This window comes from Prionailurus viverrinus, chromosome F1 (assembly GCF_022837055.1).
Source record: "Prionailurus viverrinus isolate Anna chromosome F1, UM_Priviv_1.0, whole genome shotgun sequence".
NCBI lineage: Eukaryota > Metazoa > Chordata > Mammalia > Carnivora > Felidae > Prionailurus > Prionailurus viverrinus.
The window spans coordinates 48,004,148-48,031,335 of NC_062577.1; the positions used below are offsets into that span (position 1 = coordinate 48,004,148).

Sequence of the window (27,188 nt, forward strand, 5' to 3'; positions counted from 1 at the left end):
CTGCCAAATATTACTTTAAAATATATATTTTTAGTTGTAGTCTTGACTTTTCACACTATTATTCCTTAAAATAATACTTGTGAAAGATGATCCTAGTATTATTCATGTAATTATCTGGCATTTTTGACAACATAAGAAAACTTACCTTGGTTGAAAATTTATGATTGCATTTCAGAAAATATTAAAATCATCTCATAATTTTATTATGTCTCCATTTTGAGACACCAACTCTTTTTTTTTCATTTTATTATAAAGCAATTTATAATAATATGGAGTCATTAAACCTACTGGATTAATCTTGCAATTTCTATGAAGAGCAAATAGGTAAATTAAATCACTCTGACCATGATTATACTTTTTAACCCAATAAATAGCACACATAATCTGAAAAAAAGTAGTTTTGTAATTTTTTAGTTTATAGTACCTGTTTTTAAAGATATTAAACTGAATCACATTTAACTTTTATTTCATTTTCTATTTCCATTATTTATATTTTCCATTTAAAATTTTTATTTTGTTCAAAAGCATTTTATTAAGTGGTAACAAAATTCCTAATAAATAAATTTCAATCTGCAATCAGTTCTGATTAGGTTGTAGTGTGGTATCATAGGGAGAGCATGGTTTTCAATATGGGTTCAAGACTAATGCCATTCGGTCCTTGCTCTGTTGCATGTTTATTCACCTTGAACCTCAGTCATCTAAAGAAGCTAATGGTGATATTAATATATTTCATTGTGTTGCTATGAGGTGAAATACAGAAATATTGGCAAATTGTTGTCATATCAAAAGATCTTGATAAAGGTAATTTATTGGGAAGAAAATAATGTCATTTTCATCATCACTGTCTATTTTCCCCCCAATAAACTTTGGAAGGATTTGAGTTAAAGTTATCCCTAGTATATGACCTTTCTTTTTTTTTTTAATTTTTTTTCAACGTTTTTTTATTTATTTTTGGGACAGAGAGAGACAGAGCATGAACAGGGGAGGGGCAGAGAGAGAGGGAGACACAGAATCGGAAAAAGGCTCCAGGCTCCGAGCCATCAGCCCAGAGCCTGACGCGGGGCTCGAACTCACTGACCGCTAGATCGTGACCTGGCTGAAGTCGGATGCTTAACCGACTGCGGCACCCAGGTGCCCCCCTAGTATATGACCTTTCAAATGGGGAGGAGCAAGCTATTCAACTGCTGTTTCTGTTATTAAATTCCAGAATGACAACACAGTATAACATACATTATGCTTAATAATGAAAAGAGATCTTATGTTTGACTTTACATTTGACCTCGTGTTCATTTGACCTATCTTTAGAAACTATGAATAACAAAATATAAATGAAGGATCCTAAGTTTTCCACAATTATATGCATGATCATTATATTCCCTTATAATTATACTTAAAGCTAATAATTAATGGTGGTTTTATATCCTTGCTCTTAACAATTTTTGAATATTAAGAATGCTTTGCTTTGATACTACTTGAATGTGTCATTTACGTTTGTGATTTGGACATCTAAACCATTATGTCAGGACTCCTTTTCCCTCCTTTCTCAAGTATAAAACTATTGTCATCCTGTGTAGCTCAAATGCAAACTCCTTTGTAAAGCTTTCTTCTTTCCATGTAGAATGAGTTTTCTTAATCTTGTCATCCATATCACATTAATTACACCTCATTTTGCTACTTACTTACTCACTATTTATTCATTCACTTAACCAATTCTTATTAAGAAACTTTATTTCAGGTACTTCGTTAACTGTACCTAGTTGTCATTAAAATAAGAACAATTATTGTCCCCTAAAACTATGTCTGATTGAAGTCAGGGAAGATATGTAGCCAAACAGACAAAATATATGTATAAATATACAATATAAATGTGCTATATAGATGAAGTGATGGGATCATGAAGACCAAACAATCTCAAAGGATCACAGATAGCTTCATGGAGAAATGACAGTCTAGTCTGAAATTCAAATATAGGTAAGGATTGGGCAGGTGAAGGGATTCAAGTAGAAATAATAGGTCAGGTAGAATAAACTGCATATGCAAAGATGCTGAAGAAAGGGAGAAAGGAAGATGAATTTGAGGAATAAAATTATGCTTGCAGCATGGTTGATGTTTGATTGATAACTGTAGTGTTATATATAGGGAGAAAATATGCAGAGGAAGAGTTAAGTAAGGAAAGATCATTTTAAAAATTATCTTGAAAAGTTTGGATGTTATCCAGAGGGTAAATGACACAAAATCTTAAGTGGGGGTAAAAGAGTTGTAGGTTCAAACTTAACTTTATATCAAGATAACTCTGTAGTATAAAGAACAAATTGGAGAGAGCCACATGGGTATTAGGAAGACCAGTTACGAAGCTATTGGAGCGACCCAGAATAGAAGCTATGGTGGTAGCATTGGGGGTAGAGAATGACCCACTCAAGTCAAGTGCATGTGGAATGAAAGTGATAGATTTGATTCTTGGGAAGAACTTGGGAATTGACTGGATATGTGCAATGAGTGAGAAGGTAGAGGAAAGTAAGATTTGGGGTTAAAGATTTGAGAATATGGAAGTATCGTTTATGAGATAAAGAAACCAGAAGGAGAAAAAAATGGAAAATGTTGATTTTTAGTTGACAGAGGTATTGGTTTCTAACAGAGACTACCCTATAGGCCATGTGTCCTTCATTATATAAAGCTTTCCTCATTTGATTGTAAGTTTCTGAAGACCAAAGCAGCATTCTTAGTGATACCTGTGATCCAGCTTCATACCAAAATATATGAGGGTATTTTGCACATTGTAGATGATAAGTAATATTTACTTTTTTTATTGTGTGATTTCTTTGTTAGTAATTCTACCAAAAAAAGAATATAAATAATTGCTATTTAGAAAGACTATTGAAAATTTACAGTTTATTATATACAAATATATTTATTTTATAATAATAAAATGATTCTAATATTTATGCTTTGGTAGAATGTATTCCATTAAATTATTAAGGAAGAATGTGGTTTTTTAATAAATATAATCATTTGGGAATTAGAGACTTTATTTTGAAGACTTAGCTTTTTATATTTATAAATTCCAATATTAGTGATTATGACTGTTAAGGAGCTATTTTATAGAGCAATGTAGCAGTTGCTGAAGATGAGGAATTTGGAAAATGGGTGCATGACCTGGAGCAAATCAGTTTTCCTTGGATCCTTGCTTCATACAAAAAAACATGTATAAGGGATTAAGAAAGAGAGAGACAGTGTGTAGAATATGTGGTAAAATGTAAACAATTGGTAGATGTGACTGAACGATATATGTGTTTATTTTACTAGCCTCTCAACTTTCTGTGTGTTTTACTATTTTCAAAATAAATAAAAAAAAAGAATCTCTTTGACACAATTATTTTCTGAAGCTTCTTTGCATATGCAAAATTGTAAATGGGTTTTATTCCCTGAGAAACTATTTTGAACATGTTAGCGAAAAATCAGTTCAAATGCAAAACCTAAAAGAAGCAATTATATAGTATGCAATATTAATAGTATAACAAATAGTAATAATTAATATTCAGCATTCAACTAGACATTAAATAATGAGATAATGTGCTCTAAAAGATGAACCTCTATGACACGACCCTTCAGTCTAAAGGATATTAAGTCCTGGGGCGCCTGGGTGGCGCAGTCGGTTAAGCGTCCGACTTCAGCCAGATCACGATCTCGCGGTCCGTGAGTTCGAGCCCCGCGTAGGGCTCTGGGCTGATGGCTCAGAGCCTGGAGCCTGTTTCTGATTCTGTGTCTCCCTCTCTCTCTGCCCCTCCCCCGTTCATGCTCTGTCTCTCTCTGTCCCAAAAATAAATAAACGTTGAAAAAAAAAAAAGGATATTAAGTCTAAGTCAGTAACTCATAATCTACTTTCTATCTCTGTAATTTCAGCTATACTGGAAATTCATTTTTAATATTACAGGAAATATTTCATAAATTCCAATATTTTATGAATTTCAAATAATATGATATGTCAGTATTTTGGATAAAAATAATGCATTGCCATCCTGCAGTAGGATTAAGAAGAGCTAATGATGGGGAATATTTATTATATACTAGAATACATACTATATATATTATGTTACATATTCTCTTATCATTTATGTATTTATTACATGCTTTAGTGTTTATTACTATATATGTAACATCCTTTGGTGTGTTTATTCTGCACAAATTTTTTGGGTATTTGCAAGTAATAAACTTGTGTCATTTGGTAATGCTCCCACTGAATTTTATTTTGTGAGAATTGATTATGACAGAAGGCCATGTACTAAATATCTATTTTTTAAACAATATGATACTTCAATATTTACTGCTTCCTCTTAATTTTTGAAAATAAAAAACTTGATCAGTTCAATTTTTAATCAAATACCACTTTTTAAATATGAACTCATGTGGGGTTTTTTTGCCTTGTTTTTAATGTTTTGTTGTTTTTGGTTCTTCATAAAATATACCCTTACATGTTTCAGAACATGGTGTGCATTGACATTGTCATTTCCTTAGTTGGCCTCTTAGATACTTAGTTAGAAATAGTAAATTCAAGATAATTTTGTCATTTCCTCACAATCCAGAGGGTGACATTGGCAAATTCACTTCTCAGTTTAATAATTTTTTCTTTCATTGGACCTCATGATTTCCCTTCCTTAGTGACACCTATAAATACAACTGTTTACTTCAGTAGTAACTTCCAAGTAACTTCAAGAGAACCCTACCCAATAATTTTGAAATTGGCACTCTATATCATAAAGGCATCTCTCACACAAGGACAAATATGGTTATTAATCCAAATCAAATAAAGGAACCAATGCAGGCCATTTGGTAATAATTTAAAATTTACAAATGTGCGTTTACCTGCTTTTATGACAAACTAGGTGAACGAAGTATTTTTTTTAAGTGAACATTGAGTCTAATGGCCACTTGTCCTGAGAATCTTTGGAAGCATACCCCTTGCCTTAATGTATTCTGACACTACTTTTCTCTCTGCTTTTTAACTCTTAAAGGTGATTTCTCAAAGGTGACTTCAGTGGAAATGTTGGATATCATAGTTTGGTTATTGTTCATCTCTTTAAAAAGACCTTATAATTATGATTTCAAGAGATTCCCCCAAATTAATATAAATTTGGACAGGATTGATTCTCTCATTATCCCAGTGCTAATGAACTTTCTTTCAGAAAAGAAGTTTCTGGGTACTTTCAAACAGAAGTGGGAGCATGTACCCAAATTAGAGAAGTAGAAGAAACAGAAATAATTAAAACATAATACTAACATTTTTAGGTAGTTCTCCTACACACAATTTAAGAGAATCTTTCCATTTTTCTCTGTGTTAAGATTATGAAATATCACAACCATGAAACATCTTCAACACACTTGGTAAAGAAAAGAATAAAAACAGTGGTTCTGGCTAATTAAATATTGGAGAACTATAGAATTTTAGAGACCTTAAATGCCAGATCAATTATATGCTACTTTCTTTTTTAAGTTTGTTTGTTTGCTTGTTTGTTTAGAGAGCACATACTTCTGCACAGGGGAGGGGCAGAGATAGAGGGGGAGAGAGAGAATCCTAAGCAGGCTCCACACTGTCAGTGCAAAGCCTGACATGGGGCTCAGTTCCACAAACCATGAGATCATGACCTGAGCCAAAATCAAGAGTCGACTGCTTAACTGAGCCACCCGGGTGCTCTCCTATACTACTTTCTTACAAACTCATGTGCTGGAACATAAAGAGTTGGCTTAATTTTATGGTATATAATTACACAGTTTCATATTAGTATTAAATGTACCTTGAAGCACTCCTAAGCTCCTCCCAACTTCCTAGGCACTATTCTAGGTCTTTATGTAAGAAAATATGACTTTTTTGTAGTGTAGTGATGATTAAATGTTTCTTATTTAAATGTATTAGATCAACAGAATGAAAATACGTGTTTAACTGGGGCGCCTGGCTGGTTCAATAGAAAGAACGTGTGACTTTTGATTCTGGGGTTGTGAGTTCGAGCCCTATGTTGGGTGTAGAGATTTCTTAAAATAAATAAAATTAAAAAAAATATGTATTAACAAAGATAGATATTTATTAGTAATAATGGGATTATACTATACCATTACACATAGTAAGAATCCTCAGTTTATGAATATAAATGAAATGTATTAATTTTAAGAAAAGTGGTATAGTTCTTACAGAAGAAACAATATAATTAAAAGTTATGTATTGAATCATTTGGCAGTGTTACATTTATACAAGTAATTGATGGCGATCTAGAAACTCTCAACTTATATTCCAAAATCTGTCTATTATATGATATTATTCTTCATTGTGAAAAATACTTTTTTAAATGTCTTTACTTATCAGATTTCCTATGTTGTTTACAAAAGAGGGCATTGTTTAATAATGACAGCGGAGAACTCACATCATTGGGGCAACTCGTATAGTATGTGGGCATTGTCTTTCTAATTGTATAGTGTGTATGACTGAGAATCTGATGACCTAGGTCAGTCATATTGCATCACTGTTTGAGATACTTTATAGTTGTAAAATTATTGTTCTATACCTTTCACGTATAAATAGTGTATGATTAAATTGTGAATTATAGAGTCATAACTAGAAAGCAAATTAAAAATATCAATCACCCTATCCAAACACCAGAGAAATATGGTAACTATTATAAGTAAAATATTTTATTTAATACTGTGCATTTTGATCACTTTCTAAAGAGATTTTCCTGACTAAAAACTCTCGCAATCAAAATGTTTTCATTAGTCAGATTTATATATTGCATAGTTCTAGGTGGCATAAATAATGATATTGGAAAAGATTGGTGAAGGTTGGAAAGTACAATTGAATTCAAATATTTGTAGAATATTTTGTGTAACATATAGACATTGCATTCTCTGCTCTGTGTGAAGTCCTCTATACTCTCCCATACCAGGATTGCACCTCTGGGTACTTTATTTTTGAATGCTTCTAATATTAATGTATGTGATTTCATAGTTTACGTATAATCTGCATTTGTCTGTTTCTGTGTGTATATGAATTTTGCAGATATGCCTGTTTATCTGAAGAATAAGACACAGATGCACATTTACATGTTTTTAAGGTCCTAGAACTAGTTTCATTATAATTCTGCTTAAATAATGAGAGAAGTTTGTCCATAATAGAATAATGGGAAAAAAGTCTGAGAAAACACACACACCTCCCCTTCCATCCATCACCCCTGCACATCCATCCATCCATCCATCCATCCATCTATCCATCTATATATAGAAATAGATAGATGATAGACATATATATATATATAAACACAGTAATTTATTTATGTATTCTTAAGTGCACGATTTTATTCCATTTAGTCTCTATATTATGAAAATAACTACCTGAATATCTTTAATCCATTTCTTAAAGATTATTCTAAAACAACTAAAATAAACAATAAAATACACCTAACATTAAAACTTATAACATAATGTATGGAATAATTAAACATATCAACATTTCCCTTGAAAGTGACCATTGTTATAAACACTTAAGCAGAAAAGAAGAAGTATTCGTCAAAACTTCTGATCGTAGCTGTATGACACTGTCACGACCAAGTTTGTTATGACTCAGTGACTGATTTTCCAATAAATGCAAAAGGACACAAAGTCTGCAGGGCACACAACTTTGGAAAAGAAAAAAAGAAATCATTTTGTTTTACTTATTATTTACTTTTGCTATCATCTATTTCAAACAATGATATTAGATTAAAAAAAAAAAACAAAAGAATTTGCCACCTCAGCACCTTAATTGCTAGAACAGAATCTTCTAGGGGCTAACTAATTGCCTGTGTATTTTGTCTAGGTGTTGAGGGAAAGCTAAGAGAATGAAGGCTCTAAATCCCCAGTGGAAGCATGATATGGCGGAGCAGAGCTGGTGCTGAATTGTTCTCTCTGATGGCTCTATGGGAGTGGATAGCCTTGAGTCTTCATTGCTGGGTTTTAGCGGTTGCTGCTGTTTCGGATCAGCATGCCACAAGCCCCTTCGTCTGGCTCCTCTCTGATAAGGGACCCTTCCATCGCTCACAGGAATACACAGATTTTGTGGACAGAAGCCGACAGGGATTTAGCACAAGATACAAGATATACAGGTATGAAGCAAAGGGAAAGCAATTATAGAGATATCTTCCTTGAAGGTTGTGTATGACTAAGTTTCTCTAAGGGAAAGTTTCAGATGGGAAAGGGTAATTCTTAGAAGGGTTATTATTTACTATTCACAATAGTACTGTTTGCTGGTTATTTAAAAGTATTTCTTGTACATGCAATACATATATACTGTATATTCCAATATATATAAATTTCAATTAACTTTGAAGCTGAGTTTATCTTTTTAAATAGCCAAATTTTTAAGTGAATTTTCTTGAGATTCCTTTCTACTTCATACCATGCTATGTTACCTTTTTTAGCTTAAATAGAAATGGTATCTTCTAGTTGTTGAGAAGTTGAGTCTCCTGATCCTTTTTTCCCTTAAAGGTAATTGTACATTCAGAAGCTGGAGAAAATGGCAATGGGCTAAAAAGAAGTAGCAGATAAATGTGACATGATAGCAAAGGCCAAGAAAAAGGAAGGGATGGAGATATATGGCCTTTTCTTTTACCCTTGTTATATATTTGAATATAAATAAGCTACACAAAAGGAGTCATATATTAAATCCAACACACTGCCTGCTTCCCCCAAAACCAGTGAATCCATTAAGTAGAGGAGTGTACAAATGATTGCCTGAATGGATTAGATTGTATTGATCTTTGCCATAAAGAATGTTTTATGTAAGGTTATCAGTTTGGTTTGTTTCTTCATGATTGAAATTTACAATTCCCAGCAGTTGGTTTAGCATTTATGCAGAAGCAAAATTTAATATTGTATTTTTGTGTCTGATTCTATGTAGATAGTATTATATAAATATTTTATTTTATGTTGTATGTGCACCAGAGGGCACTGTGCTTCTGGTCTGTATGTAGTCTATTATACATCATTGCGAGAAATTTATAAATCCTATCAGTAATGCATATTTACAGAACAGACTGAAGGTACTGAACAAGTTTCATGAAATCACACTGTTCCCTGTGTTTGGATGCACGTGCGTGCACATGCTTTTGTTTAATAAGAAATCCCTTAGTCCAGGCAGCCAGGGCACATTCACAAGTCTGCAAAAAGACTTATTCTATTTTATTAAAAAATGACATGATAAGTATTAAAGATTTTCTTTCTGAAATGAAGCAGGAAACAGTCAATATAATATAATTCCAGCTTTATTGTTTTTACATGTGTTTGTTGGTTTAGCCAGATTTCCTTTACAAATTGTGTGAAGCTACTTGAACTTAAGATTGTAAGAATGTCTAATATCTCAGCATTCTGCACGAGGATTTTTAACAGTCTGTCAAACCAACTAACCCAGAGCATGTCTCCACGATCTATTGGCATCTGTATTGGGAGGTCTGAGGTGTTGACTAGTGTGTGATTGTTTGGCTCAGCTTATTGGTCGATCAGCTGTGAGTTGGAAACATGGCCTGACATGTCTTTAGAGGTTCTAAGTTGAATGAAAGAGACACTATTTGGATCACCACAGTGAAAGGTAATGAAAAATAGTGCCTTGGGATGTGTTTGCAAGGCTCATATATACCCTTTTATCTTCATGGAACTGTATTCTTAAAGACCTCCTTTAGCCCTATGCTCCTCATCCTTCCTATGTCTTTATCTGTGTGGCTTGAATAAACATGTATGGGAATTGTTTATTTATAAACAGTGGAATACAGTGTCCCTTTCCCCCAGCCCAGACAAGGCTATAACTTCTTATGTTACCTTTGAAACCTTGCCTAATGATATTCGTTGATGGTTGATATGTAATGAACAGTGTAATATATTTATGAGGATTCCTTTTGTTTTGGAACAGTGAGATATTTCATTTATCCAATTAGTATTTATCTAAATTTCAGATATTTCTATCCACCTGTGCATCTAATGCAATGGATCTGCACTGTTCCTTGTGAAGTTAAGCTTGTTTTTGAGATATTAGAGAATCTCAAATAGAAGGATTAGAATGAATTTTTGTTATTGTTGTTTTTACTTTAAAAAGTATTTGTCTTAAAAGCTAATTATTAGAGACTTTGTCTTTTATAAATATTTGTCTTGAAATACAGAATTTAAGGCACATACATGGAAAATTAACATTTCTTATATTAAGCACTAGATTAATCATTCTAAAAAGACCAATTTCAAAGAATGATCAGCCAAATTTTACTATGTTTATTATTACTGTCATAAGCTCCTTCATGCAGGGTATTGCACTGATATAGTTTCTGCAAGGTATTAGTTCTAAATGTAAAACATATTAACCTATTAAAAGAATTAGGTCAGATCTTTTTCAGTTATCTTCATTTTATATCCTTCTCCAGCAACATACTTTTCTTTTCACCTCAAAAATAAAACAGCAAGATCATAACCATTAAACATTACTAAGATCACAGTCAAGGCTTAAAGAAGAAAAAAGTGCCATTATTTTTTTGACAAAATACATTTTTGTCAATTAATGAGGCCCATATTTGTATTTTTAAATTAAAGTGTATTATAAAGAAATTTTAGATTTTTTGCTCTGGAATAACACAATCAATTAAAAACGGTTATTTTATCAGTAGATCGTTGAATTGGAGGATATAGAATTAACTTGCTAACACTTAACTTATCTGGTTAACATTAATAGTTGGGTGTTTAGCCATCTTTCCCTCTTAGTTGAAGATTGATATAGAACCTAAGCATAGGCATTTTAAGTATCCTCAGTTTTAGAAAAAGGATTATGCTTGGAGAAATTTTGTGTGCTACAAGGCATAGAATAGGAGCACACTTGATGCCTTAATCAGTTGGAGCCTTGTGATTGGTTACTATGCTCTAGAAACGCCCATAAGCAGTAAGCTACCAGCAAATGCATAATTTCTTTCAGTCCTGGAGATTCTTCCTTCCTTCCTTCCTTCCTTCCTTCCTTCCTTCCTTCCTTCCTTCCTTTGTTTCTTTTTTTCTCAAGAGAGTGAAAGTGCAAGTGGGATAGGGGGAGAGGAAGAAGAGAGATAATTTTTTTTAATGTTTATTTATTTTGCGAAAGACCAAACATGAGTGGGGGAAGGGCAGAGAGAGAAAGGGAGAGAGAGGATCTTAAGCAGGCTCCACACCCAGTACAGAGCCCTACACAGGTCTGTCTCAAGCTCCCCACCAGATCATGACCTGGGCTGAAATCAAGAGTGCAACGCTTAATCGACTGAGCCACCCAGGTGCCCCTTTTATTCTTTTAATAAATTATAAGAGTTCCAGACAAGGGACTCACTTTTAGCAACTCAAACTTAGAATTATCTTGAATCACAGCTATAAGTTCTATGGTCATAGGAAGGTGAATTTTATTTCCATAAAAGAGACATTTCACATATGTAGATCTTCAGATACGGTGATACAAAAAAAAACCTATAAAATCCTTTCTTTGCTTTACCAAGCTTCTACCATTCTTTGTTTAAGCATATGTGCAGGTAACATTAAGGAAAATAGTGTTGCTTTTCTTAAAATCTTCCAAGATAATATAAAGATATGGCATATTACCACAACTTAGCTTACTTCCTCAAAGCAGTTTTTCAAAGCAAAATTTGAATGAGAATAGGAAATAATTGAAGTAAATGTTAAATGTTGTGCGTTACTGGTCTTGGTGGTCATATTCTCTGAAAAAAATAAAAAATGGTGTGCAAAGGAGAAGATAGTCTAGAAAATAAACAAATGTATGGACATTTTATATATGATAGGGGTATATGAAATTGTATATGGGAAAGGGTGAGCTTTTGAGTAAATGGTGTGCAATTTGAGTATCCATATGAGGTAAGCAGAAATCACATTCCTTCCTCTTCTGATATATACAAATCCACTTTAAATGGAATAAAGATCTATATAGGAAAGGCAAAAATGTTAACTTTTTAGAAGAAAACAGAGGAAAATACTTTCATGATGTTGGGGTTTGTAAGGGTTTCTTCACCAGGCATTAAACATTGCACATCAACAAATATTGATCAATTTAGGTATATTGACATATATATATATATGTGTGTGTGTGTGTGTGTGTACACACACACACACACACACACACACATTAACAGGAATCTGGCCACTGGTAGCAGCATGGATGAATCTCCAAAACAGAATATTAAGTGAAAGAAACTAACACAGGAAAAATTTGCACACAGTATGATTCTGTTGTATGAAATTCACAAAACTAAATTGTGTTGTTTGGAGATGCACACCTGAAGATAGTGGGCAAACTTAAAGAAAAGCAAGGAAATTACTAAAACAAAAATCAATATAACAGTTATTTCTATGAGGATGTAAGAAGGATGGGATTTTTAGGGCAGAATATGAAGGATTTTTAAGGTAATGACAACACTCAATTCCTTAAAGTGGATGGTTGTTGCACTGGTGTTCTTTAGATTCTAAATATTTGTTTTAGGGGTGCCTGGGTGACTGAGTCAGTTAAGTGTCTGACTTTGGCTCAGGTCACGATCTCATGGTTTGTGAGTTCAAGCCCCACATCAGGCTCTGTGCTGACAGCTCAGATCCTGGGGCCAGTTTCAGATTCTTTGTCTCCCTTTCTCTGCCCCTCTCCTGCTTGCACCCTGTCTGTCTCTCTCAAAAATAAATAAATAATAGAAATGGAAAGAAAAAGAAAGAAAGAAAGAAAGAAAGAAAGAAAGAAAGAAAGAAAGATTTTAGACTTTTAATATAGCATTTTATATTTCACCTTATAAAAAATTTTAATAGTAGTATTGTGTCAGCTTTGAATTGAAAGATTGAAGTCTTCAAATTAAGTAGATTAATTCTTCCTTTTGAATTACCCCCAAATTCAATATTTACTATTAAAGCTTATTAAGCTCTTATAAATTCTATAGAAATGTTTAATGATATGAGCAATATATGCTCCATTATAGTTTAGTATCTATACATGCATTAATATGCAAAAATAAAATTTTTCTTGTTGATTTTTGTTTACAAAAACCTTCCATAATTTTTATATGTGAGTTTTACTATAGCCTTTCATTGATGGGATTATTACATAAATTTCAAAAAGCCAACATATAGATATTTTAAATAATATGTCTATAAACAACAAACATTAAAAGAACTTATATTTCTAATTCAAATTAATGACTATTTTACCACAATTAAAAAAAACCAAAAGCCCCCATAGATGACTAAATCTTTCTGCTGTTCAAAACCCAACTCCATTGCACCACTCTTGTCTTTGTGTTCGTGTGCATTAGTTTTGCTCAGTAAATATATCCTTCTATCTAATATACATTCTCTGTTGCCAGAGGCCTAACAAAATTGTTTTAGACTGTTGCATTTAAGGTTCCCAATATATCAGGCCTCCCCATCTCAACAACCTTATGTATTACCTCCATCCCTGACTTGGGCTTGGGCAGCCACATTGCCTCAGTGAATGGGACATCAGCAAATACGATGCAGGCAGTATCTTATGAAGTGCTGGTGCACTGGGCTCGCCCTGAATCTTACCTGCAACTGCTCTGTGAAGACGTTCAGTCTAGACCAGTAGAAGACCTGAGGACACATGGAGCAGCTGTTGCTGCTCTCTGGACCTGATAGCCATCATATGAGTGACCCTAGGCATACCAGCAGAACCTTCTAGCTGGGCTCAGCCAATATTGTTTATTCATTCACAGAATCATTAACAGCAACAACAAAGTCTTGTTTTAGGCCTTTAAGTTTACAGAAGGTTTCCACGTATTATATGTAACTGATAAAAGTATTCTTCATCAGGAATACAGATTGGGCAGGTATTTATTAATGGTGTCATAAGTAATATGAAATGGTAAAGATAACATTTATCATAAAGAGCTTCTTTATTTAAGGATGCATACATTTTTTAAATAGAAACTAAGGGGGTTTGGGCTTAAAATCTCTCCTATCCAAACAGCAATTCCTACACAATCACTTTAAATTTCCTACTAAAATACTAAGAATCTATGAAAGGGAGTGGATTTTGGAGGAGAATGAAAACTCATACGAACACAGGATTTGAGATTGATACACATTGTATCGGACTATGAAAGGCATTTCAATAGTCATAAGAATAAGTGATTAGCAAACATACTTAAATGCTTAAGATAGATTAAGCCAAATAGTCTTGACAAAGGTGATACCTTAAATACAGTTGGGAACTACATCATTATCACTACCTACTCAGAAGCCCGGAGTTGGCACCTAGGTAAAACTATGCAGCCCTCTCTCAACTGCAAGACTCTGTTTTGTGATATAACCAAGTACACATAATTGATTTCTCTCTTTATTTTTTTTAAGTTTTTATTTAAATTCCAGTTAGTTAACATACAATGTAGTATTAGTTTTAGGTGTAGAATTTAGTGATTCAACCCTTACATGATTTCTCTCTTTCTTACCATGCTTGGAGATGGTAGTTCCTAAGAATAATACTATAGGTAGAGAGTTGCCAGTTGAGTAGGACCCATACAATATGTGGGGCATATGTACACTAAAAAAAATTAATTGTTTATTTAAACTATAATTTGATTGCTTGTCATGTATTTTATCTGTTCTATCTGGTAACTCTATGAGGGGAAGTGATTACTGACTTCGATGATGTTGTATCAATGACAAGGACTCTCACAAGGAAATTAGGAATAAGAAAAGAATATAATCAATAGAGTTTGTCATGGACTTTTTTTTGTTCACCCTGTCAGAGAAATTAATGTCAGGGTAACTACTGCATTCGATGAAGATAGCCACACACTGACAGTTAAGCCCAAACCTCTACACATCTTCAGCAAACTAAAGAGCATGTGGGGAAAAAAAGTGACTCAAACACTGTCTCTTAGCAAAATCTGTGTATTGATAGAGCTCTCCATTCCACATCATGTAAATAAAATAAGACAGTAATAGCACCTTTGGGTTTGCAGTATACGACAGAGTGCCTATCACATTGTAGGGGCTCACAGACCATGTAAAGCATGCTTACAGAAGGAGGCAAGGAAAAAATAAAAAAAAAAAGATTAAAAAAATTACCATAAAAACTCAGTGGGAGAGGGACACCTGAGTGTCTCAGTTGGCTAAGCTCTGACTCTTGATTTTTGGCTCAGGTCATGATTTAACAATTCTGTTACTTGAAATCTAAAATGCTCTAGCTAAACATGAATTAATTATATAATAGTGGAATTAAAAAAGTGTTGTGTCAGGGTGCCTGGGTGGCTCAGTCAGTTAAGGGTCCATCTCTTGATTTCGGCTCAGGTCTTGATCTCATGTTTCATGAGATCAAGCTCCAAGTCAGGCTCTGTGCTGACAGCGTGGAGCCTGTTTGGGATTCTCTCTCTCTCTCTCTCTCTCTCTCTCTCTCTTTCTCTCTGTGCCCCTCTCTTGCTTGCATTCTTTCTCCAGCTCAAATAAATAAACTTGAAAAAAAACTCAGTAGAAGTGATGGTCTCTGTGATCCTCCTCAATACACACATATACAGGCATTACAAACATGTACAACCTTCTCAGTAGGTTGTAAGAAACTGTGAAGTCTACCAAACAGAAGAGACGGTAAGGAAAATATGATCTGAAAAGAAAAGAGAATTGGGTAAAATAATGTGTAATATTTGGGTAATAATGCAAATAAATGCAGCAATAAGAATAAAATCTATATTAAAAACCATCACACACAGTAAGTGTAAATATTGCAAGCATGCTTATGAAATTGTATGGAAGTTTTAAAGTATAATTCTTGGAGGATATAATATTTAACATGACAAGCAGTAATTAAATACCTGTGTTGATAAGTTCATTTGATAGAAATAAATATCTAGAAGAAAGGTCTTATTATAAACTGAGTGAAGTCTTAAAAACTATTTTAAGAATAAAAATTTATATTTGTTTAAATTCTGAAAGTAGAAACTTGAAAGAATAAGTTTAAATTTATTGCAAACCTTAAGGGTAACAACTAGTGAATACAAAAAGTATATTTATATTAAAATCTATTGCTACATACAAAAACAAACATATAAAATGTCAAAAAAAGAAGATAATAAAGTAACAAGACAAGGTGACTGCAGAAACACCAAACATAAGATTAATGTAATGAATGTATATATTTCAAGGTCTAAGCATAATTATTGTATTTTGATTAAAACATTTATTTGAATATGGTACTCATAGCAAAGTTACCCAAAACAAAATTATACCTAACATAAAAGGTCACAAAAGGTAAAAAGATGATCAATTAATTATCTTATTATTCATATAATACTATCTAATTAAAGGTATATTATACTAGATCTTCTAAAGGGAGTTAAAAAAACAGCTGTCATGAAATTTTAATCTACCGTTCTTATTGATGGATGAAATAGATCACACCAAAAAAAGCAGTGTAGGAGTAGGAAAAAGCAGGTAACTTGAGTATTGAATTTAGCATAATTGTATCACATATAAAATTGTATATGCTAAACATGTAATATACTTCTTAAACATATACATGGGGAATTTATAATATTTAATTTATAAGTTTATGTATATGTGTGTATATATTTATTTTAGTCCACACAAAAGTTTTCAGCACAATGTATCCCTACATTTTAGAGCTTTTGAAATCTTACCATATAGACTTAAAACTACTTTCTATATTAAGATCTTAATTCAACTATTTGCTCATCAAATTGAAAATTGAGATTTAATTGGTGTTAAATATGATTTTATTTTAAAATATATTTAATACTATGAGAAATTATTTCATACTTTTAAAAATGCCAAGTTAAATAAAACAAACAAGAGGATTGCTGGAGGGGAGGCGGGCAGGGAGATGGGCTAAAAATGGGTGTTGGGTATTAAGGAGGCCATTTGTAATGAGCACTGGGAATCAATGTAAGTAATGAATCACTAATTCTATGTTTGAAACTAGTATTACACTATATGTAAACTAGAATTTAAATAAAACTGGAAGCATTAAAACAAACAAACTCAAAAACTCAAAAACAGAAAATGGAGCTCAAATGACTTCTCTATGATTTACTTTTTAAAAATACAAACATGCAGAGCATAAAGACTACAAGTAAATGTATCTCAATGTTTGCTTTATCTCTCCTTGGAAAGTTTTGTACATTTTTCTTACATTTTCTATAATAAGTATGTGTAAATCTGTGATCAGCAAGATACTTAATATCATTTAAAATATTAAGATGAGACATACTTGAAAAACAACTTCCAAATAATTAACAGTGAAATTATTAGTATTAATTAGGATTATTGAAATAAAAGTTTAAAAAAGTTTTAAAAAAGAGTGTACTCTCTGAGTCTTCACACCTATTTTCAAAATAATTATAATAAAACAACTTTATGTCACAAAGAACTATAAATGGGTCAACACTGGTTTATGGAACATAAAGTGTAGACAAGGAAAAAGAAAGAGATAGAACTAAATATTTTATTTTCATTTATTTTCATTATGTGATTGTACTTTCACATGTGACTTTATTTAATCCCCAAACAACCCTAACATAAGAATTCCTATTCTACAGATTAACAAACAGAACATAAAGCTATTGTCCTTTTGTTGACTCCTAGTATTCCCAAATATCTCTTTCATTGCACTTATGCCATTGCACTAAAATCACATGTTGACTCCCTGAACTATGAATGCCTTGAAGGTAGGAATTCTCCATCTTGCTACTTTATTTCTACATTATTATTATTATATCTATTTATTTATTTTGAAAGAGTGAGAGAGCAAGTAGGGAGGGACAGAGAGAGAGAAGGCAAGAGAGAGAGAGACCCAAACAGTCTCCACACCGTCAGCACAGAGCCCAACATGGGGCTCGAACTCATGAACGGTGAGATCATGACCTGAGCTGAAATCAGGAGTCAGATGCTTAACTGAGCCACCCAGGCACCTCTTATTATATTCTGTATATTATTCTCTTTCTATATTTCTATCCATCTTTATATTCCTTGAGCAAGCCAGCTGCTCTCCCATTAAAGGCATCAGCTTTACATTTGGGGCTGCCTGATTTCAAAGCCAATGCTCATGCCATTGAAAAGATCCCCTCTTGACTGTGAGTAAGGAGACATGAACTGTTTTCTGTCTTTGCCACTAACCAACTGTGCTACCACAAATTTATAAGTTAATTTCTCACATCTCAGTAACATTTTTGTAAAATTAAGAGTGCACTAGACCACTAAAGATTCTTTGAATTATACAATTCAGTGCCTGTAATCCCAAAAGTGAGCAGAAAAATATCAGAACAAATAGATAAGCATTAAATAAAAAATCAACTGTGGTTAATTATTCTATCTGTATTATTCTGTATTTTGCAAAAGTCACTTATAAACACTTCTAGAAACATAATATCTAAAAATATTTCATATAATTCTGTGATCATGCAAACTTAAACATCAGTTTTGTAACAATTTCCCCTCTACCCACCACTCCAATTATTTTCTATTTATTTATGTTCGTTTGAAGAGGCTATAGTGGAAGGAAGCTATTTTTCCCAATTGGTTGACTTTCTACAAATCATTCCATTTGTCTGGTATACTTTACAGTGCAGTGATAAATTAGGGAGAGTATTCTAGATAGTGATTTTGTACATAAATGCCATAAATTATTTGATAATTGATATTTATTCAACAACTCTATTTAGTTATATCTCTAATTTTAAGAGTAAACCATATAATAAATTAACAATTTTATTAGTAAAGTCTAATTCACAATTGAATGCACATATGAATTCATACTTTGTGTACTTTAGCTGACATCTGGAAACTTTTAGTAAGGAATAAAATAGAAATATTAATTCAAGGGTTTAGGAATTATAATGGATTTTCAGAAAAGCCTGTTTTCAATGGAGATTGTATACAATCTCATGATTGTAAGTAAAAGACATGCTTCATCATAATTTCTGTAATTTGTAAGTAAAAATTTTAGTCTAATAGTGCATTCATGTTTGTAACTATTAAAACAAGAAAATGAACAGGACTGCCAGTTTACACTATTATTTACAGAAGAGGAAATAACACTTATGATTTTTTTGTCATTCAAACAAATAATTTATTTGATTATTTTGCCCTCTCCAGTTCCACCTTACCAAACATTCTAATTCTTTACTGTCATCATCTCTGTGATCTTCTTCCAAACAAAATTGCCAAAATTGTCAGTGTTGTTTTCCTTTGGTGTCGCTATTCTGGGACTTTTGAATTGTTCATATGTATTTTTTTTACCAAGCCCTATTCAAAAAATGCACTGTTTAAAAATTGAGGGGAAAAAATGAGTAATAATACTTTTACAAGGATTTCCTTGTCTTTTTTCTTGACTGTGTTTGTATTGCACCTATTTAAATGGACTCTTATTTTAAAAAGTCACTTGCATTGTATTTTTTATTATAAGTAAGAAAAGGTCCTAAATAACATTTATTATGCCTTTTCTTGTATTAACACAAAATAATTACCGTAATTGCCATTTAATTGAAATATTAAAAAAAGCCAACTTTTGAAATATAAGTCAAATGATTAAGATTAGGATATCATCTCTTTTACTTTAATAAACATGTAATGTGAATCATGGTAAAAGATTAAACCTGTACCTTCAAATTGTACTTTCTAAAAAGCTGAAATTTGTCCTGAGTACTTATAGTTTGTAATAGGTTTTATGTAATTAATATATATAATTAAACCATTCTTTTATAGAAGTAGCACATTTTAAATTTTTTGAGATTACTTTCCTATAAATTCCTTATTTTCCCATTATTTTCAATTAGACTCATAATTCTCTAATTTGTTTTAGAATGTAAGAATTATCCAATAAAATTCATTCAGCTTAGAGAAGAGGCTTACCATCAATTAATTAGTAGTATTTAACCATGAAATTTGCCTCTCAGACTCAAGTGGCATATGATAATATGTAGATATTCAACAAATTTGGTAGAAAAAATTACACAAAGAATATTCACATATATACTTTTTATTGGAGTATAGTTGACATACAATATTGTATTAGTTTCATGTATGCAAAATAGTCTACAAGTCTATATTTTATGAAACACCACAATAAATGTAGTTACCAACTGTCACCATACAGTTATTACAATATTATTAACTATATTTTCTATGTTGTACATTTTATCCCCATGATGTATTTGTGTTATAACTGGAAGTTTGTACCTCTTAATCCACTTCACCTATTACACCCATCTCCCCATCCCTCTTTCCCTCTGGAAAACAAACCGCCAGTTTGTTCTCTGTATTTATGAGTCTATTTCTGGTTTCGTTTTTTAGACTCCACATATAAATGAAATCATGTGGTATTTGCTTTTTTCTGTTGGACTTATTTTACTTAGAATAATGCCCTCTAGGTCCATCCAAGTTGTCACAAATGGCAAGATTTCATTTTTATGGCTAATATTCCATTGTATATGTATACATCTGTATCCGTTCATCTTTTGATAGACACTTAGGTTGCTCCATATCTTGGCTATTATAAATAATCTTGCAATAAATATAGGGGTGTACATATCTTTTTGAATTTGTGTTTTCATTTTCTTTGTATAAATACCCAGAAGTGGAATTACTGGGTCATATGGTGGTTCTATTTTTAAGTTTTTGAGGAACTTCCATACTGTTTTCCACAGTGATTGCATCAATTTACATTCCTACCAACAGTGCATGCGGGTTTCCTTTTTCCATATCCTCACCAACACTTACGTTTGTTTTCTTGTTGATACTAGCCATTCTGATTGGTATGAAGTGATGGTAGCTCATTGTGGTTTTGATCTGTATTTCTGCAATGATTAGTGATGCTGAACAATTTTTCATGTATCTCTTGGCCATCTGTATGTCTTCTTTGGAAAACTGCCTGTTCAGGTCCCCTACCCATATATTCTTAATCTCCCTTTCATCTATTTCTCTACATATTCCAACAAACAAAGGCAATATAAAAAGCATACTATTTATTAAGTATATTTAAGTATAAAAGCTAATAGCCTTGAGTTGAAAAAGAAATTTTTATGCTCTTCAGTTACTATTAAAGAATTGTTAAAAATTATCTGAATGTTTTCTTGGTGGAAACAGAAGATTCCACAATATTTGAAAGTACAGTTGAACTTTGAATAACATGGATTTGAAATGTGCAGGTCCCCTTATGTGAAGAATTTTTCCAATAAATACAGTAAAGTACTATAAATGTAATTTCTCTTATGAGTTTCTTAATAACACTTTCTTTTCTTTATCTTACTTTATTTAAGAATACAGTATATAATACATATAACATACAAAATGCTTTGTTAATCACCTGTTTATGTTATCAGTAAGGCTTCCAGCCAAGAGTAGGCTATTTATTAGTAGTTAGGTTTCAGAGAAGTCAAAAGTTACACACAGATTTTCAACTCTGCAGGGAATCAGTGCCCCTAACTGATTGTTCAAGGGTCAACTGTATATACATTACATACATACACACACACACACACACACACACTGCAGACATAGAATTATTTTTGTGTCAGCCTTCCCTTTTTTAAAGCAATTTCCTCCTCTTTCCATGGATGTGCAGGCTACCTGTTCTCTTCTTTTTTGACACAAGTGAAGAGAAGCAAAGAGAATGGCCTTACCATGCATTTACATGTCCTTTTTCTAGCAGACATTTCCCAGGCTGCTCACTTAAATAGATATTAGCAGCTAACTAATTAAACTATCTCTTCTGTCAGCCTGAAATTAGCGAAGGCTCTGTTTTGCCGCAGCCTGGTGTGCTATCTTATCTTAAAGGCATGTACTACTATCAAGTACAAAACATAATAGAAAATTATATTTAAAGAGACATACCTCATTGAACTGTATAAAGTATTTCCTCACAAAGTGTATCCTTAAAAGATTAACTATTATATGAAGTGTGATTTTTCAGTCATCACTAAATTCATCACACATGAAAATTACACACAGTTACACATTTTCCTTGTTATAAAAAACAAGAAGATTTTTTTGAATTATATTTTCAGAAGTGATATTTTTTAACGTACAAGTAAAGATTCTAATGATAAAAAAATGCCCTTAAAATCCATCTACTCAAATATTTTGGTTCTATTGCATGCTTTTTATATGCCATTCTTTGATATGTGTGTTCTTATCTCCTATAATGTAATACAAAAGCACTTTTAACCATTTGACATATCTGTAAAAAATTTTCTGTTTTTCAACATTATAATCTGATACCTTGTTTTATTTCAAATCTGCACATTTGAAAAGAATGTATCCTATATATTCATTTGCATTGCTGATAATTTTAGCTGAGTAAGAGTAAAAATAGATCGCTCAGTCACATCATGAGAAACCCTCACACAACTAGATACATTTCAACTCTTTGTAAATGTTCGAAGGCCTTTATCAACAATTTCAAAACCTCAAAGCTCTGAAAATGAGTCATTTTCTTTTAGTACACATGACTTGAAAACCCGGCCCTGACCTGGGCAAATGTGAGACTACTTACAGTTTTTATTTTTGTGCTTGATGCAAATATTCATACGTTGCATTGCAGGGATATGGGTTGATGCCTTTATCCACTGAAGATATACAAAACATGCACAATGTCTACCTTATTTTTTCTCTAAAATCTGAGAATTTCTGAATTCAGATGCTTCAGATAGAGCATGGTGGATCTGTATTAATCTCTAACCTTTTCTCTAGCTTTTGCATTTGGATAATATTTTTGAACATGTTAAATGCAAGCAGCACAGTTGGATCCCACAAGGTGTGTTTTGTTCTCCAGGTGTGTGATGGGGAATATGTGCAGGTCCAAATGGAGGGCCAAGGAGAGGATGGGCTGGGACGTGCTCAGTGTCAGGAGTGGCTCAGAGAACAGGGGAATCAGGCTGCAGACACTTGCTGTTGAGACCACTCTTCCCAGAGAAAGACCTGTGTCCAGGGATCTTAGGAGTTATATGGAAGCAGCAGCATAATTTTGTGATTAGAAATACTTGTGTTCCCCGGTGCCAGAGACCCCTGGTCCCAGGCTCATCTGTAAGGAGTCTGGCTCACACCAGTTATCAAGTAAACCCCAATTCTCTTCAACACATTTCCTGGTAACCCTCAGAAATTGCACAGAATACCAACTGATTTGTTGATCTATCAGGTTAACAATCCCATCTAAGGAGATTCAATACATTTTTCTATTCTTACCTTAACATATAAAAAATTCAATCTTGGACACTTAAATTATTTAAATTAATAAACTAACTTTTTATTTTAGAGAGAGAGAGAGAGCATGAGCAGAGGGTAGGGAGCAGTGAGAGAGATAAAGAGAGAGAGAATCTCAAGCAAGTTCCATTCTCAGTGTGAAGCTGAACACGAGGCTCGATTCCACAACACTGGGATCATGACCTGAGCCAAAATCAAGAGTTGGAGGCTCAACCAACTGAGCCACCAGGTGCCCCTCCTTTTTCATTTTAAATGTTGAAATTATATTCATAAATTTTTTTTAGGTTGTGACCTTGTGATTCTTATGCTTTATTGAAAAGTTTTTAATTTTAATATTTTTTAGCTGATCTTTAACTTAAGGAGTTAAATTACTTATTTTTCACATATTTACAAAATTTTTTAAGTTGATTTATTTATGAGAGAGAGAGAGAGAAACAGCACAAGTGAGGGAGGGGCAGAGAAAGACAGAGACACAGAATCCAAATGAGGTTCATGATCAAATGTGGCTCATCAGCCTCCATGATTTCAGCACGGAGCCTGATGCAGGGCTCAAACTCACAAACCGTGAGATCATGACCTGAGCTGAAGTTAGACACTTAACCGACTGAGCCACCCAGGCCAAGGCAACTCATGGTAGGATAAACAAAAAATGAATTGGCATTATAGAACTAAAGTTTCAGGCCTGTACCTATCATTTACTTTTTGTGTAAACCTGTAAAATTATATATTACCACTCTGTGCCTCTGAATCCTCATTTAACAAATGGTAATCACAAGACAATCTATAAGTTTCTTTCTCACTTTGCGGTTCAGTTGAGGCAAAGCTCTCGCTTGTCATTTTTCTGACAGAAGCTATTTTATAATGCTAATAATTGTTTAGGATATTATCACTGCATATAGAAATTAAATGTCAATGTACAAATATGCCATGGAACTGGTTGCATATTTTTTCTTTAGGATTAATGTTTGAATTTGTTTTGAATATAGATTTGTGATTTAAAGAATTTTACTTAGTGAGTACCATGTTTGAATATAAAGATCTCAGATTTTTCTAGAAAATAATTTCTAAAATTTAAGTGTAATTTTTCAAGATAAGCAATCTTAGTTGCTTCTGAAAGACAATGAGGGGGCATCTGGGTGGCTTAGTCAGTTGAACATCCGATTCTTGATTTCAGCTCAGGTCATGATCCCAGGGTCTTGAGATGGAGCCCCCCGTAGGGCTTTATTCCAAACATGGAGCCTGCTTACGAGTCTGTCTCTCTCTCTCTCTCTCTCTCTTTCTCTCTCCCACTTTGATCCTCTCCCCCACTCTCCCTCTCTGTCTAAAATAAAATGAAAGAAAGGAAGAAAGAAAGAAAGAAAGAAAGAAAGAAAGAAAGAAAGAAACTTAAGTAATGTAAGATATGTGAATAAAAAATCCACTATTGACCCAGCCATGATAATTTGATTTTAGTAAGTCATATGAATGGATTTTTTTTACTCTATAAAATTTCCAAATAATTGTTTCCTATTTTCAAACTTTAAGTTCACCTAATGCATTTTATATAATTTGTAGCTTTCAAAAATATGATGTTTGATATCTGCCTGAATAAATATCGTCTAGCAAGATTCTTGAATGTTGTATTAGTACATTTTAGATTAAAGCAGTTATTCAAAGTATTTTTCTGAAAAAAAATAGAACTAAAGTATTGTGAGTATTCTTTCCTTTCACCAATGGAAAAAAATTCAAAAGGACAATAAAAAAATCTGTCCATGTCACAGGAACTTAACATCTTGCATCTTGTTTTTTTCCTTATTTATGGACTCCAGTTGCCTTGTTAGAGGAAACAGGGTCATTGCCAATATAATATGACATTAATATTATATCTTTTAAAGACTGAGATTCTCTACCTCTATTTCTGGCATCATGCTCATACTTTAGTCTTTTTCCTAGTACTGTTCACTGTTGAACTTTATGCTTTAGGTATCAGGTTTATCAAGTTATCTGCCTTCTGTTTCTTGGCCTTAGTAATACTCCTAAAATAGATCATCACACAGTTCAACATCTGTCTACCATTAACTTATTCAACACACACACACACACACACACACACACAAATACAGGCTTTATTATAAAAAATAATAATGGACTGGTATTTTTCCTGGATTGGAATAAGTCTTTTTAAAAAAATAAAGTCTAATGATATATAGCATTATATTAGTTTTAGGTATACAACAAAATAGTTCAGTATTTGTATACATTGCAAAATGATCACCACGGTAAATCCAGTCAACGTCTGTCACCATACAGTCACAAAATTTTATTTTCTTGTGAAGAAAACTCTCAAGACCCATCCTCTCAGAACCTCCATACATGCAATACAGCACTATTGACTCTAGTCACCATGCTGGACATCACCCTTGATCTGGTTTCTAACACCTGCCTTATTTCATTAAATATGAGAGTCTTATGCTATACTTGTGTGACTTTAAACTTCAAAATAAATTAAAAAGGGAAACTCAAACCACATTAGGGTACTAGCATTATATAAAAAACACTTTATGTTAATGTATTCAGTTCATATTCAATTTCAGTTGAAATACTCTTCATTTTTTCTTTATTATATATTCATGTGAGCGTTATACCTACTTAGGAGCAATATATTTTTCCCCCATAGGAATAGTGGAGGGTAGAATATAGAGTAAGTCACTTTCACTATGTCTGTTGCCCTGAATTATTTCAGAGCCAAAAGGGAAGAAATATATTCACTTGCATTCCCTTCCCCTTCTGTCCCATCTCCCACACATACACATAGTTCTGAAAATAATACCTTTAAACAGACTGGATGGATCGAGTATCATGCTAAGCAGAATAAATCAATCAGAGAAAGACAAATATCATATGATTTCACTCATATGTGGAATTTGAGAAGCAAAACAGATTAACAGAGTCGGGGGAAGAGAGTCAAACTGTAAAAGAGACTCCTACCTATAGAGAAAAAATTGAGGGCTTTGGGAGGGAGGTGGGCAAGGGTTAAATAGATCACGGGTACTAAGGAGGGCACTTGTGATGAGCACTGGGTGTTGTATGTAAGTGATGAATCACTAAATCCTACACCTGAAACCATTATACTGCATATTAACTAATTGGAATTTAAACAACAATTTGGAAGAAAAAAAACAGAATAGGTAGAAGGAGTGATATAAAATCAGAAAAGATCTGGTCAATTTTACTCTGCCATAGGCAAGCAGAGGGCAAACATGAGTATAGGTAAACCTCAGAATAACCAGTGGAGTTGCTCCTGGAATCTGAGATTGGTGGATCCTATGAAGAGAAAGAAGGAAGTCCCAGAACAGGGCTGGCATTAACCTGTCCTTTGCTTCTTTGCTTCTGTTATTACACTCTTTGATAGCTGAAAGCACCTCATAGTTAGGACATCTTAGGAGAAAACACTTTCTCTTCCTTGGTTAGTTCTCTGCTTTTTTTTTTTTTAGGCTCCATGCTCAACTTGGAGCCGAATGAGGGGCTTGATCTCATGACCCTGAGATCAAGATCTGAGCTGAGATCAAGAGTCAGATGCTCAACTGACTGAGCCACCCAGGTGCCCCAGTGCCCTCCTTTGCAATAGATCTTTGACCTAGGCCACAGTTCAAATAAAATTGCTATTCACAAATCACTTAGGAAATTGGATGTAGTATATACCACTATTTTCAAAATGTAAATCCTTTGTGAAAATCATTCCACTGTCTTTAAATCTTAAGGTGCTTATGAGATTTCATGTAAAAGGCCCTCAACCTCAGGGCACCTGGGGGCTCAGCCGGTCAAGTGTCTGACTCGATTTCTTTTTTTTTTTTAATTTTTTTTTCAACATTTATTTATTTTTGGGACAGAGAGAGACAGAGCATGAACGGGGGAGGGGCAGAGAGAGAGGGAGACACAGAATCGGAAACTGGCTCCAGAGCCCGACGTGGGGCTCA

General features: G+C 33.1%; 1 protein-coding gene across 3 annotated transcripts in view; it reads left to right on the forward strand.

The window, feature by feature from the left end:
• The window catches only part of BRINP3 (BMP/retinoic acid inducible neural specific 3), a 411,767-nt gene that overhangs the window by 16,353 nt on the left and 368,226 nt on the right, over window positions 1-27,188 (forward strand). For all 3 annotated transcript variants that reach the window (XM_047839603.1, XM_047839604.1, XM_047839605.1), the window contains exon 2: window positions 7,838-8,123. In XM_047839603.1, the coding sequence (XP_047695559.1) occupies window positions 7,888-8,123 (236 nt within the window). In that variant the 5' untranslated portion in view covers window positions 7,838-7,887. The remainder of the gene's footprint in view (window positions 1-7,837; window positions 8,124-27,188) is intronic.